General features: G+C 41.0%; 1 protein-coding gene across 1 annotated transcript in view; it reads right to left on the reverse strand.

Annotated features, from left to right (window-relative positions):
- Positions 1–14,450, reverse strand: part of LOC123590074 (PZP alpha-2-macroglobulin like) — a 50,031-nt gene that overhangs the window by 11,698 nt on the left and 23,883 nt on the right. Inside the window, exons 14-22 of the mRNA XM_045462907.1 lie at positions 13,683–13,825; positions 12,942–13,091; positions 8,360–8,524; positions 7,791–7,893; positions 3,955–4,090; positions 3,066–3,294; positions 2,067–2,193; positions 1,521–1,642; positions 308–359 (exon numbers count right to left, since the gene is read on the reverse strand). Of these exons, the coding sequence (XP_045318863.1) occupies positions 308–359; positions 1,521–1,642; positions 2,067–2,193; positions 3,066–3,294; positions 3,955–4,090; positions 7,791–7,893; positions 8,360–8,524; positions 12,942–13,091; positions 13,683–13,825 (1,227 nt within the window). The remainder of the gene's footprint in view (positions 1–307; positions 360–1,520; positions 1,643–2,066; positions 2,194–3,065; positions 3,295–3,954; positions 4,091–7,790; positions 7,894–8,359; positions 8,525–12,941; positions 13,092–13,682; positions 13,826–14,450) is intronic.

Consider the following 14,450-nt stretch of genomic DNA (forward strand, 5'->3'; position numbering starts at 1 on the left):
AAACGGGTTTTCTTTTTGCCATGAAAAACATTTTTTTTTTTTTTTTTTTTAGTAAGATGAGTAGAAAGTGCCACATATTTCATCATCAACTATTTTAGGGAATATTATTGTCATTCAAACTTACCATGACTTTGCTCCCTTTCTACCTAAACGATGACACTCTAAGCTACTGTGTCCTGACTGGTTCACGATCAGTCCCCGGGCTACGGAGGTAAAGGCCGAATGTGAACTGAGTTTGCATTGTGATTTGACATACATATCCCTGTGAGGCGTTATTCTCACTATGATTATGAAGATTGACTCTTACCTGAAGCACAGATCATAAAGTTGAAAGTCTCTTCTTGCTCAATACCTTCAGGCTGGAGGAAAAAAACAAAAAAACAAAAAAGGAGAAAATGGATAAATATCCAGTTTTTTTTTTTTTTTCCAACGTTTATTTATTTTTGGGACAGAGAGAGACAGAGCATGAACGGGGGAAGGGCAGAGAGAGAGGGAGACACAGAATCGGAAACAGGCTCCAGGCTCTGAGCCATCAGCCCAGAGCCCGACGCGGGGCTCGAACTCACGGACCGCGAGATCGTGACCTGGCTGAAGTCGGACGCTTCACCGACTGCGCCACCCAGGCGCCCCAATATCCAGGTTTTTGAGGGACAACCGTAGATTCATTGCATTGCAGGCTGGAATTTACACTCAACAATCTTCACATCCCACTTATTATCAGATTACTATAAATCCATACAATTCGAAAAACCGGGGGGATCTGCAGAGGAGGAAAGGAGGGATAATAAGGAAAGAGAATCGAAGGTACGAGGTGTGAGAAATAAGCAAATCTTAGAAGAGAGGTAGATGGGGCGCCTGGGTGGCGCAGTCGGTTAAGCGTCCGACTTCAGCCAGGTCACGATCTCGCGGTCCGGGAGTTCGAGCCCCGCGTCGGGCTCTGGGCTGATGGCTCAGAGCCTGGAGCCTGTTTCCGATTCTGTGTCTCCCTCTCTCTCTGCCCCTCCCCCGTTCATGCTCTGTCTCTCTCTGTCCCAAAAATAAATAAATGTTGAAAAAAAAAAATTAAAAAAAAAAAAAAAAAGAAGAGAGGTAGAGATCAGGAAAAGAGAACAGTTCTAAATTAATCTATGAAAAAAGTATTTACAATAAGCTAACAAGGTCAGTTAGCAAAGTTGACTATAACACTTTTTTTTTTCATATTCTATTTTATTTTAGAGAGTGAGCAAGGGCGAGGGGCAGAGGAAGAGAGAGAGGAGAGTCTTAAGCGGGCTCCACATTGTGGAGCCTGACACGGGGCTCGATCCCATGGCCGTGAGATCACGACGTGAACGAAAATCAGGAGTCGGGTGCCTAACCGACTCCTGTAAACTTTTAGGACAGGAAATTCCGTTAGTCTTCCCAGGGGGATTGTGTGAGTATAGTATAATTCTCCTTTATTATCTCAAGAATATGGCCATACTTTTTCATTGTTATTGTTCGGGTCTCAGAAAAATATGTCAAAGTGGTCCGGACCGACTTACCTCCACCAACAGGGTTTTGATGACCGTGTCTTTTCTCCCCATCTCAGGGACCTCAGCAATCTCATTTCCACACAGCTCGAGGGACGGCACTGCCTCTGCCCTCACCGAGAAGTTCACATTCCCTGGAACAGAAAAACGTAGAAAAACATGCGCGTTCACCTTGAGAGCAGTCCACGCCATCCCCAATAGCTGAAAACGTGTGCTTGTCAAATGGTCTACCACTGAGCTATTACCCCCGGAAAATGACTCTGTGCTCTGTCATCATCTTGAAGGGCTGCCCTTGAACCTTACTGTTGGCCGGAAGTGGGAAATAAAGCTGAAAAAAACCTCAAGGCTAATGTCCACTGTGCCCAAGCCACAATGATCATGGGACCCAGGTGCAGTGGGAGTACTGGGAGGCCGCTGGGGGTAGAAATTAAAAGAAGTGACAAACTAACCTTATGGAATTATATTTGCGGAAAGCAGAAAGGAGAACGTGATGTACGTAGGGTCCAGATACCTACCACGCTTGTTGATCGGAGGACGTGTTGGGGGAACGTCACTCACCCAGTGTTTTGGGAGTTACCGTCCAAGACAGGGTTCGCCTCTCATTTACACAGATGCAATGAGATTCCTCTCCCTTTGCATTCTGGGATTGTAGGAAGGCTGGGGAAGCTTCCAGCTGCACACTGACCTATCATTTGCAAGCGAGGCATAGAAACAAATGGTCAGAATATGGAGAGACAAGGAATGCACAGAACTGGGACCACATGTGAGATGCTGCACCAGACTGGGACTTGGAGAAAAAATTATGTCACGTAAGTCCACGCATGCTTTGAAGAGTTTAAGAATGGCAGTGATACAAAGCAAGAATGATTCCTTACTAGGAGGATCTGGCCTTTGCATTAGGGTGGATTGGAGAAATTTGCAGGTATAGCAACAGTGGAGGGGAGGGGAAAACCGCAATGGAAGATTGCCCATGGGAGCATTACCTACTGGTTCTACCCGTTGGTGCCTACCTCCCGTGTAGATTTTCTTCCCTTCTTCCCACTTCCCTCAACAAATATGACCTGTCTACCATATACAAGACAGAGCAAATTAAGAGCTTCCGGACCTTGAGGAAATCGTGTTACAAAGGGGATAATCTATATACAAAACCGTGACGAAATTTACAAAGAAATACATGCTGTAGAACTTACAAGCACATTGTGGGAGTTTAGAGATAAGAACTTGAAGGATGACACTCATGGAATTAAGAAAACGGACTTTTTTTCTGTCAGCATCAAGAATTTTCCTGGCAAAAAGCCTATCCTGTGTTAAAGGATTCGGCCAGATTCGGGCAATTTTCTTTTTAAAAGTATGTGGTTTGGAGATCCTGTACCTGTAGCCCAAAGGTCATTGTGTTATCTTCCTGATCAGGTCCTGCCCTGCTTAGCACTATTTATTTGCAGTTCTAGTGCAGAATTCCCAGTATTATCCACAGTCTTGGGAATGGAATCGGGAGCTGACCGACCGAAGAAGTCTTTGATTCTATCCCCTCTTTCAATTCACCCTCATTTTCCTTACCCGGATGCATTTGGGAAGGTAGTTTAGGACAGTGGCCTTGAGCGTGAAGGTCTCTCCACGGATCACAGAGTAGGGCATTGTGAGCTCCACAAAGAAGGGCTGGAAGGCGCGGAGGGAGGCGGGAAGCGAGAGACCAAGCCCAGTGTCATTGGACAGACAGAGGGCCCCTGCCTTCCATTCCGTGATGGTGTCAGGGACTGTTACTCCCACTTCAGCCACACCTGATGCGCTGGGGAGGATGGAAATGTGAAGAACAGAAAGTAAGCAGGTGAAACATCTTTTCTCAAGCGAGAATCGATATGTCCACACGAGTACACCAGATTATGTATCGGGAAACTGAGTTGGGAAAATAGAAGGTACTCAACGGTGCCTCTTTCCCTCATCAACATGCCTGTACCTTAAAAGAAAAATACTTGCATGTGGTTCAGTTTGGTCCATAGATGTCCCTCACTGTTGTACAATCCCATAAACAAGCACATTTAAGAATCACGATCTAACAAACAGACCATTACATTTACGTAGCCTGATTTGTTTATGCGCGCGTTCCAATCTCGTTTAGGGAAGGCTCCCCCCATAGCATTAGGCAGTCTAGCATTTGGATATTTTTTAGCACCCATGTCTCTTTTCTGGCAGTCTCAGGAACAGTTATTTCAGAATTGCTCATCTCTGAGAAAATTTTACCTATATAGTAAAATATATTTTTATATTATATTTGAAACCTCTATAATAAAACCTCTATAATAAAAGCATTTTCTTAGACCTATCCCGAAAGGATGCGAGGTTAAGATGATTATTTAGAATTTCTCAGAAAGGTTATCTTAGAGTTGAAAATGCTGGAGGAGTCTCACTGGCTCACCCACAGCAAATGGAGGAGAGTGAAATTACTTACTCCACGGCCACCAACTCCCAGATCCAGGTCTCAGGGAAATAAGTCCGTACCGTTTCAGAGACTGGCTCTGGATTATTTATGGGCATTATATTATATGCGTCAAATTGAGGACCGTATGGACTCGCTGCCATTCCCACTAATAAAATAAAGGAAAATTACAATCTAGTTAAAGAAAAAGCATCCATTCATTCCATTCATGGTGCATGCGTGAGAGTTAGAACGCCAAGTTTTCACTTTTCCTGCTCAGATGGTCTCCTGAGAGTTGTAGAGCTTTGGAAATAACTTGTTGAGCCCTCATTCTTTGAGCAGACAGGAGTCTCTGTTAAAGGTAGAAATTCCCTGTACCCTAGAGATAGCATAATTTTGTATGAGTGGACGCTCGTAGAGCAAGAGAACTTGGACATGCGTTTATAGTTTGTGAGAGATATAGTTAGGGTTTTCAAGGTCACAGAGTATTGTTTCCTCCATAAGAAGGGCTGAGCAGAAAACGCAAAACTCTCTTCGGGCAACATGTGTTCAATTGTTTGAGTTACCAATGGGTGAATAGAATTTAATAACATCAATTCTTTGCACTATAATGAAGCTTGTAAACTCATTGTTCTCTTGATAAGAAGGCTAGAGCGTTAGATTTTCTTCTCTTTATGTCTTGGGAAGGAGAAATGAAAAATTCAAGATGCCATAGAAAGATGGTTCCATTTGCTACGACGGAGACAGAGAAATTATTTACAAAAGTGAGGGGATAGAGAACTAAACATGAAACATTTCTGATCTTTGTTGTGCCTGAGGTCATGCTTATAAATTGAGTTTGGCTTAGGCTCTCCATCCAAGCACCCCAGGTGCTATTTCAGAATTGCCTTGTGAAATAATATTTATTAAAAAACAAAACAAAACATGGGGCACCTGGGTGGCTCTGTCAGTTGAGCGTCCGACTTCGGCTCAGGTCATGATCTCACCGTTTGTGAGTCTGAGCCCCACGTCGGGCTCTGTGCTGACAGCTCAGAGCCTGGAGCCTGCTTCGGATTCTGTGTCTCCCTTTCTCTCTGTTCCTTCCCCCTTTGTACCCTGTCTCTCTCTCAAAAATAAATAAAGATTACAAAAAATTAAAAAAAAAAGGCTTTAAAAAGATTTAAAAAATAAATTAAAAAAAAAAAATTCCAGGTATTTTCCTTTGATATCTCTCTCTCAAAAAAAAAAAAAAAAAGCATCCCCAGTAATTTCTTTAATTAATATCATACAACTTCTTTCCTAGAAGTCCTTCCACGTGGTAGCCATCTCTGTCTCTGACTTTGATTTCTCCCTGATGTTGCTCTATTGTCTCTGTTTTTACTCTTATGTTGAATATGTAAATCTGTTATTGGTACTTAAATTTATCTAAATGGATGATGCATCTAAATAAGCTATTTTCTCTTTTCTGCTACAGATGTCAAAGACCCTTCAACTTCTCCAGCTATTCTGGAGAACAAACAGTGGCTTAATGTGTTATTTTAACTCCATGTATTGGATGATGACTGTACCTTCCTTATTGTCTCATTCTCAAGGTCAACTTCAGCTCTCTACTGATCCTTTCACAGTGTGTATGTTAAAATTCTATTCTTCCTCTGTCACAACTCATACACTCTACTTTAAATGCCTTTAGATTCATTTCCCAAGACAAAATGTTATTGTTGTCGTTATTATTATTATTCTGCTTCTTTTTCCCATCTGACTTCATCGAAATGTGTTGATCCCTGGACATGTTCACTTATGTTCTATTTCACTGCTGGTCACAAAATACTTTCAACTGGATATTCTGTTCATGGCTGTGAAAGGGCCACTCGATTTAGCTTTGTAATTCTTGTATTCATTTTTGACCTTTACTACTTTCAAACAAAAAAAGCATAAAAACTGAAAACTTAATTTTCTTCTAAATTCAGTATCTAGTGTGATCCTTATAAGAAACATATTAGATCACGTCACTCTCCACTTCTTAAAATCTTTCCATCTCATGCAGAGTAAAAAGTCAAATTCTTACAATGATCTACAAAGCCCTATACAATTTGGCCTCAATTATTCCACTGATCTCTCTTTCCACCTGCACTTTATTCACTCTGTTCCAACCATGCTGGTTTCCTTACCCTTAGAACATTCCAGGCAAGCTGTCACCTTAAAGCCTTTGAGAGACAGAATAGTGTAGAGGTTAAAAAACAAGGATCTGGAGTCAAACAGCCAGATCTCAATCTCCATCTCATCTCTTACTGGCTGTGGCATCCTAACGGCTTCAGTTGCTTAACCTTTCTGGGTTCAGTTTTTCCATTTGAAAAGTGCTGAGAACCAGAAAAAAGAAATGGACTGACTTATTTCACTTAGCATTATATTCTCTGGCTCCATCCACGTTGTTGCAAATGGCAAGATTTCATTTTTTTTTTTTTTTTAATGGATGAGTAGTACTCCTAAGGCAGTCAGAAACAGATAAATATCATATGATTTCTCTCATGTGTGCAACTTAAGAAAACAAACAAGCAAAGGGAAAAAAAAAATAAGGGAGAGGGAGAGAAACCAAGAAACAGACTCTTAATTATAGAGAACAAACTGATGGTCACCAGGGAAGCGGGGGGAAAAGCAATGGGTTAAATAGGTGTTGGGGACTGACGGGTGCACTTGTTATGATGAGCACAGGGTGATGTACGGAAGTGTCGAATCACTAAATTCTACACCTGAAACTAGTATAACAATGTATGTTAGCTAAGTGGAATGAAAATAAAAATTTAAAAGAAAAAAAAGAAGAAATGGAAATTATGAGGTGACAGACATTTTAATTAATGCTATAGTGATAATCATTTTGTAATATATAAGTGCATCAGATAAACACATTGTATTCCTTAAAATTATTTAATGTTCTATATCAGTTATATCTCAATAAAGCCATCTGTCATGTTCACTGGACACATAAAACCTCTGATTCGTAAATACAAAACTCAGAAGATGTTAATCTTCATTAACAATATACATCAAGAATATTTTGGAAGAAAAGACAGAATCACGGGAGACAGAGAGAGGAAAAAGGATTGGTTAATGGGCTGTAAGTATAAACAGATCTGGGGATTAAAACATGTATTTTAATGGGAAAGTGAAGGGTGTAGAAAGAGGCTGCTTCCTTTGATGTTTTATTTCGTTTTCTTTTCGCTTTGGATTAGGAGATATTTCTGCCATCTTCGCATTGTTTCTTTTCACCAGCAAGGCCTGTTCTCTTCCTTTCTATTCTTTAAGATACAGCATCTCTAAAAATGTCTCCTGATTCCATAATTAGAATTATTCACTCCTTACATTGTAAACATTTTCCTTTCTTATAGTGTAGTAGAATCTTGTGTTTCATCTGATTTTGTGCCCTGAAATATCTGATTCATGTAGGGGCTCCAGGGTGGTTCAGTTGGTTAAGTGGCTGACTCTTGATTTCAGCTCAGATCATGATCTCATGGTCAAGAGATCGACCCCTGCATCGGGCTCCATGATGAGAGTGGAGCCTGCTTAAGATTCTCTCTCTCTCTCTCTCTCTCTCTTTCTCCCTCTGCCCCTCCCCTGCTTGTGCTCTCTCTCTCTCTCTCTCTCTCTCTCAAAATAAATAAGATAAATAAAATAAAATAAAATAAAATAAAATATCGGGCTGATCTTTAACAAACTGGTCAGTTCTGTCTATGCCATTTACCAGCTAAATGATCTCAGCAAGAAACATCTGAATCTTAGTTTCTCTATGTATCAAGTGGAGATAAGGCCACATGATCTATCTCATTTTACATTTTTTTCTTGGCAAATTAATATTGTTGGATGCTATACAAAATTGAAAGCAACTTGCTATTTACCTCCATACATTGCTTGCCTTTCCGCTCCTGCAGGTGGTTGGATCACTGAACACGACCGTGGTTTTCGGACTTTAGAGTTGGTGAACACCTTTAATCCCATACCCTGTAAAAATGGTGACTCAATAGGTTTGTAAACTTGATTAGAATCCATGAAATATATTTTCCTTCGAAATTTCCCTATGTAACCCCGATTGCCTTAATGTTAGATTAATTCCCTAGGGATACACAGACTCAATAAAAGAGTGGTAAAATTATAATACTTTATGGCTTATCAAGATTTTATAATTTATGGCCTTTTGCAAATTAAATATAACTAAAATATTTCAATGAAATGGCAGAGGTTGGATCTAGCCCTGTCTCTGACTTATCAGCTGTTAGGCTAAACATTTTCTAAAACTATATATTTCTAAATTATATATATATATTTATATTTATAAATAAATATATATAAAAATATATAAATGTGTATGTAAATATATATAAAACTATATATATAACTATATATATATAGTTTTACTAACATAAAAATGTTCATAAGCCAGTACATTAACAGGTAATAAGGATTTTACCTTTAGGAAGTCATACATATCTTCTTCATCATAACTCGCTAGGGGAATGTAGATGGCTCCTTTAAGAATGATATAAGGATGGCTACAACTTGCATGTTCTTCTTCCTGCTGGTCCAGTTTGTCAGGGAAACCAGTAAGATCCTTCATCGATAGCAGATTATATACCTGGAACAGAGGGGAGATCAAAGACAGAGCTCTTACCTGTTTTTCTTTTGAAATAGCCATTGAACAGAGAGAAATGTGATAATAATCACCATCAGTCCTTTCTTGAGTACCTTCAAGTAGTCGGTACCTTAGAGAGAAGTTAAAATTTTTGTTTGTTTGTTTTTATCAGTCTTTTATTTTTGTAATTTATTTATTTTTGTGGTTCTATTGACATAAAACCTACCTGGGAAAATGTTTCCAAGGATTATACAACTTAAATTACCAAGGATTACTGAAAAATTCATTCTAGTGTTTAGAGGATAAAACTAGGCCAAATAAAGAAAGATCTAAACTGTCTCTGTGTTTGATGAATAGTTAATCACCTGACAAATTTAGGGGCACCTGAGTGGCTCAGTCAGTTAAGTGCCTGACTCTTGATTTCAGCTCAGATCATGGTCTCACGGTTCATGAGTTTGAACCCTGCGTGGGGCTCTGTGCTGACACCATGGAGCCTGCTTGGGATTCTCTCTCCCTCTCAAAAATAAATAAATGAACTGTAAAAAAAGAAAAGAAAACAATACGCTAATTTAGGTAGGAATTACTGCAATCTGTTAAGCTTCTATTTCTATATAGCTTTGTTCTTGGATAGAAAAACCACATAGGTACATAGGTGAATATCACTGATATTCAACAGAACAATGTCTACACAATTGCAAGCTCAGACCACCTTTTTTTTTTCTTTTTTTGAAGAAGGATGACTTAAATGAAAGAACCAAGAATCTGTAGGGTGGAGCCAAGGGGCTTGGATATTTATTTCCTAGGCTGGAGTAAGAGTGAGTCCTAATCAAAGGGCTTTCAGCCTTTGGGTGGATCTCAGAACTGCCACGGACCAATACGTCCTCTGGGCCTTTGTTTCCCCTTTTGAATTTTTTTTTTTTTCAACGTTAATTTATTTTTGGGACAGAGAGAGACAGAGCATGAACGGGGGAGGGGCAGAGAGAGAGGGAGACACAGAATCGGAAACAGGCTCCAGGCTCTGAGCCATCAGCCCAGAGCCAGACGCGGGGCTCGAACCCACGGACCGCGAGATCGTGACCTGGCTGAAGTCGGACGCTTAACCGACTGCGCCACCCAGGCGCCCCTGTTTCCCCTTTTGAACAGGAGTATCAGTATGTCAGTTCCACCATTGTATGCTGAATGTGTGGAGGTAAATACCTTAAGTACATGCTAGGTCAAGGTCTTCATAGCTAGAGGAATTGTACTTGAGGAACAACGCCCAAGGAACATCAACTGTACCTGGGCCTAATTTGGGAATGAGACTTCTAGGGTCATAGGAGGAAAGTGAGTGTATTTTACATGTGGGAAGGTAATAGGTCATTGGGAGTCAGAGGGCAAACTGTGAACACAGCCTCCAAAATTGCCCCCAGTAATCTCTACCTCCTGGTATTTGTGTTCTTGTGTAGTTCTTCCCGTAATGAATAGGGCTGACATCTATAACTAATAACATTTAAAAAAAATTTTTTTTTGATGTTTATTTATTTTTGAAGGAGAGAGAGTGACAGAGCGTGAAGGGGGAGAGGCAGGGAGAGAGGGAGACACAGAATCCGAGGCAGGCTTCGGGCTCCGAGTGGTCAGCACAGAGCCTGACGCGGGGCTTGAACCCGTAAACCACGAGATCATGACCTGAGCCGAAGTCGGAAGCTTAAGCGACTGAGCCACCCAGGGGTCCTTATAACTAATAACATTTTGTGAAAGCGATAGTGTGTAAATGCCAAGGCCATGTTATAAAATATATTGCAGCCTTAGCTGCTCTTTCTTGGATCACTTGCTTTAGAGGAAATCACCTGCCATGTGCTGAGGACACTCAGGTAACCCCAAGGACACTCAGTCAGTGTGGTGAGGAACAACTGTATGAGCAACACATCTTGGAAGTAGAAACCTCAGCCAAGCCCTAGTAACATGTTGCCATGTTGACGAACAGGTGCGATCACAAGCCAGTCACTTAGCCCAGATAAGTCCCTTCTGGATTCCTAATCCACAGAAAGTGCGAATGACAATACATGTTTATTGTTTAACGCCAACACATTGGGGGAGCATTAGTATGAAGCACTTGATAACTAACCACAAACACTCTCTAAACTTCTTTACCTATTTACTTTGTTCTGGAGTAGGAGAACCAAATGGTCGCATAAGTGAGCATGTTCCATCTGTTTTGGATGAACGAATATTTTCCAGGTTATTGTCCAAGCAAGTGACGTAAAGACAACTGTAAGAGCCCAAGTCTCCAATTATGTTCATACTCCTTTTTTTATCTCTATAATGTTGAAAGCTGTGTTATGCAATTGAATCGACTGTTAAATTTATAGAACTAAACAAAATAGGATAAACACAAAAATATTGAAAAGTAGACTAAACTTGTTCAATACAAGCTGAGCTGAAAAATAGCTCAGAATAGACTACACAAATACAGAGTGTAAAAAAGAAAAAAAAAAAAAGGCATTTCTCCAAAGAAGGCACCTAGAGAGAATAAGTCCCTTTTTTTCAGGTTAACTTCATCATGTCCTCTTCTAATTCAAATAGAAAACTGTAGTAAGAGGGGCGCCTGGGTGGCGCAGTCGGTTAAGCGTCCGACTTCAGCCAGGTCACGATCTCGCAGTCCGCGAGTTCGAGCCCCGCGTCGGGCTCTGGGCTGATGGCTCAGAGCCTGGAGCCTGTTTCCGATTCTGTGTCTCCCTCTCTCTCTGCCCCTCCCCCGTTCATGCTCTGTCTCTCTCTGTACCAAAAATAAATAAAAACGTTGAAAAAAAAAAAAATTAAAAAAAAAAAAAAAAAAAAAAGAAAACTGTAGTAAGAGAAATCTGTCTTTTTCTATAATAATTATGATGCTATGAGGAGATATTTTGACCTGTTAATACAAGGCTAAGGTTGAAAAAAATTTTTATGATACCCTTTTTTCCGAAGAATGTTAATTTTGATGATTAGAAACAAGACAGTGATTCTTGATATAGTTATCCCACAGTTTTAAAATTTAATACCTACAAATCAATTTTGAGAAGTAGAAACTAGAACAAAACCAAAAGAAACTTCAAGATTACTGATTTACCCTCCAGTATTGCCAAATAATAATAAATCCCAGGTAGGCAAGTTAATGAATTAATCTATTTAAACATTCATGCATAAGGCAATTAAGGTTATAAAATTCACCAGTGATAACTTTTTGACAATGATCAAATTCCAGTAACATGTCCTTTTTCTTGCATCATGCTGAGCATTTTCGAAAGATGAGTAATCTAGTGTTTTTATTTTTTTATTTTTTAATGTTAATTTATTTTGAGAGAGACAGATTGCAAGTAAGGGAAGGGCATAGAGAGAGGAGGGACACAGAATCCGAAGCAGGCTCCAGGCTCTGAGCTGTGAGCACGGAGCCCAATGTGGGGCTTGAACTCAGGAACCATGAGATCATGACCTGAGCCAAAGTTGGATGCTCAACTGCCTGAGCCACCCAGGCGCCCCCAGTAATCTGGTTTTAAATAGGTTAGAAAAGCAGTTTCTGAATTTTCCTCTACTTCTGATAGTTTTCAAAAACTGCATGTTTGAAAGTATTTTCACCTGATGCTAATTACTGACCATTTTTTCCCTTTTTATTTTTTGGAGCCACATACAATTTCTTATTATCGTCCCTCTAAAACGACACCTCTGTAAGGGACAAAGACTGTGATTGTTTACTGCGATTTCCCCAGCTCCTAAAACAGACCTAGCACATAGTAGGCCTGCAAGCTGGTGATAATGATGACGACGACAACGATAGCAATCAAAACCAATGTGATACCCCCAAGATCACCACTATTAATTAATACACTTCTAGGGAAAAAAAAAAGAAGGAACTTAAAATTTTAGTCTGGGGCTCATCATTGCTGACAAAGCTGGAGTAGGTCACTTTTTTTCTGAATTGAAAATAACTTGCAAATCACTTATTACCATTTTCACAGATCGGAAGCACTCTAGAGAGATAAATAGATCTGTCGGGAGGTATATGGCTTAGGCTTGCAAATACCAATTTTGTCTAAAAAGCTTACTTACCGCATTGACCAAAAATGGTTTATTTATTTATTTTTATTTTTTTTTAATGTTTTTATTGATTTTTGAAAGAGAGAGAGACAGAGCACAAGCAGGGGAGGGGCAGAGAGAGAGAGGGAGACACAGAATCCGAAGCCGGCTCCATCCAGGCTCTGAGCCGTCAGCACAGAGCCCGACGGAGGGCTCGAACCCGTAAACCTGACCTGAGCTGAAGTCGGATGCTTAAACGACTGAGCCACCCGGGCACCCCATCATAGTTTACTCTTAAGAGGGGCTTCTCCTCCCCCGTCCCCCCCCCCCCCCACCCTCCTGTGGTCCCTTACGGGGCCCTTCCTGACCCACAAGGCTGCCGGGAACTCACCGAGGCCGGGGACAGCTCAGCCTCGGGCCTCGCCAGCGGCACGCTTTGGTCCACGGCACGGAGGGCACAGAGGGACTGAGGAGAAGCTGAGACTCGCAGGTGCACATGTGAGGCCGGGAGACTCTGTGCTGGACGGAAGCTCAAGTCCACCTGTGAGAGCAGAGGGGAAAGTCAGTCAGCGCTTCCTCGACCTTTGGGACCCTGCCGTCACCCACATTTCCCGAGTCATCTTTACATTGAAGTCAGGAACCTATTTTCCCAAGTTCCCTTTGCTGTTGAAAAGGTTCCTTCAATGGCTCAGTCTTTTCCTAAAGGGACAACTGGTAGCTCGTAAGGGATACGTAGCTTGTTTGAGATTTAGAGGCCCGTCTTTACCTCTGACCCATTATAAGGCAGTTCTAGGTATTTCTGTCTGTCCTTAAGGTCTTTGGAACTTTGGAATCTTAGCATGTTACATACCTCATGCAATTGAATTAGTGGACAGGGCACCACGGACACAAGGTTGGACTATGCTTTAGCTATGTGGTAGCAATTCGGTAGCAAATTTGGTAACATTTTGGCATAACTGACAAATTATTATTTGTCAATTACTAGGTGCCCGGAGGTTTCGCTCTGCCGTGAACTGGCTGGGATCCTGTGTGCAACTAATTTCATTTTCTGGGCTCAGTTTTCTCTGAGGCAAACGGAGGATGCCTATAGTTCCATTTCTTGGTGTTGTCACTTCATGCCGAAGACACTCACCTTGTTGGCTAGACAGTTTTCGATCTCAAAACTCTCGGAATCTCCAATAGCTTCTCCGTCCGGTAAAATAGTAAAGATGAACAATCGGACGATGGGAGCAACGTCCGACTCCACAGGGAAGGATAAGGAAAAGCTGCCTGTCCCTGGGACGTGGAGAGAATGAGACAAGACGGTCATGGGTCAGAGCACTAGTGTTAGATCTTACCCAGTTTAGACCTGTGCCTACTCCTTCAATGGTGTAGTCTCTTTAACGCCATTCTAATTATTTGGTGAAATTAACAGGCTATTTTTCCCCTTTGCAACATCAACTGTGGAATAAGTGAAAGTCCCTTACACTCATGTCTGTGTCTGATTTTCCACTTAACTAGGGCTGGAAGCAACTTAAGTTAGAGTAGCTCTACGTTTTTCTACATATATATGTGTACCAAGAATATTTCATAAAGGCTGCTGGGCTCAATCAAAAATGATACAATAAGGGAGGTGCCAGGGTGGCTCCGTCAGTTGAGTGTCTGACTCTTGATTTCAGCTCAGGTCACGATCTCACAGTTGGCGAGATTGGGTCCCACGTCACCCTGTGCCGACAGCATGGAGATTGGGATTCTGTCTCCCTCTCTCTCTGCCCCTCCCCTGCTTGCACTCTCTCTTTCTGTCTCTCTCTCCCTAAATAAGTAAATAAACATTCAAAAAAATTTTTAAAACTTTACAATAAGCAATTTATTATATATGTAATATAGGAGTATCTATATCATATATTTACATGATGAATGG

The sequence above is a fragment of the Leopardus geoffroyi genome, chromosome B4, assembly GCF_018350155.1.
Source record: "Leopardus geoffroyi isolate Oge1 chromosome B4, O.geoffroyi_Oge1_pat1.0, whole genome shotgun sequence".
In the NCBI taxonomy this organism is placed as follows: Eukaryota; Metazoa; Chordata; class Mammalia; order Carnivora; family Felidae; genus Leopardus; species Leopardus geoffroyi.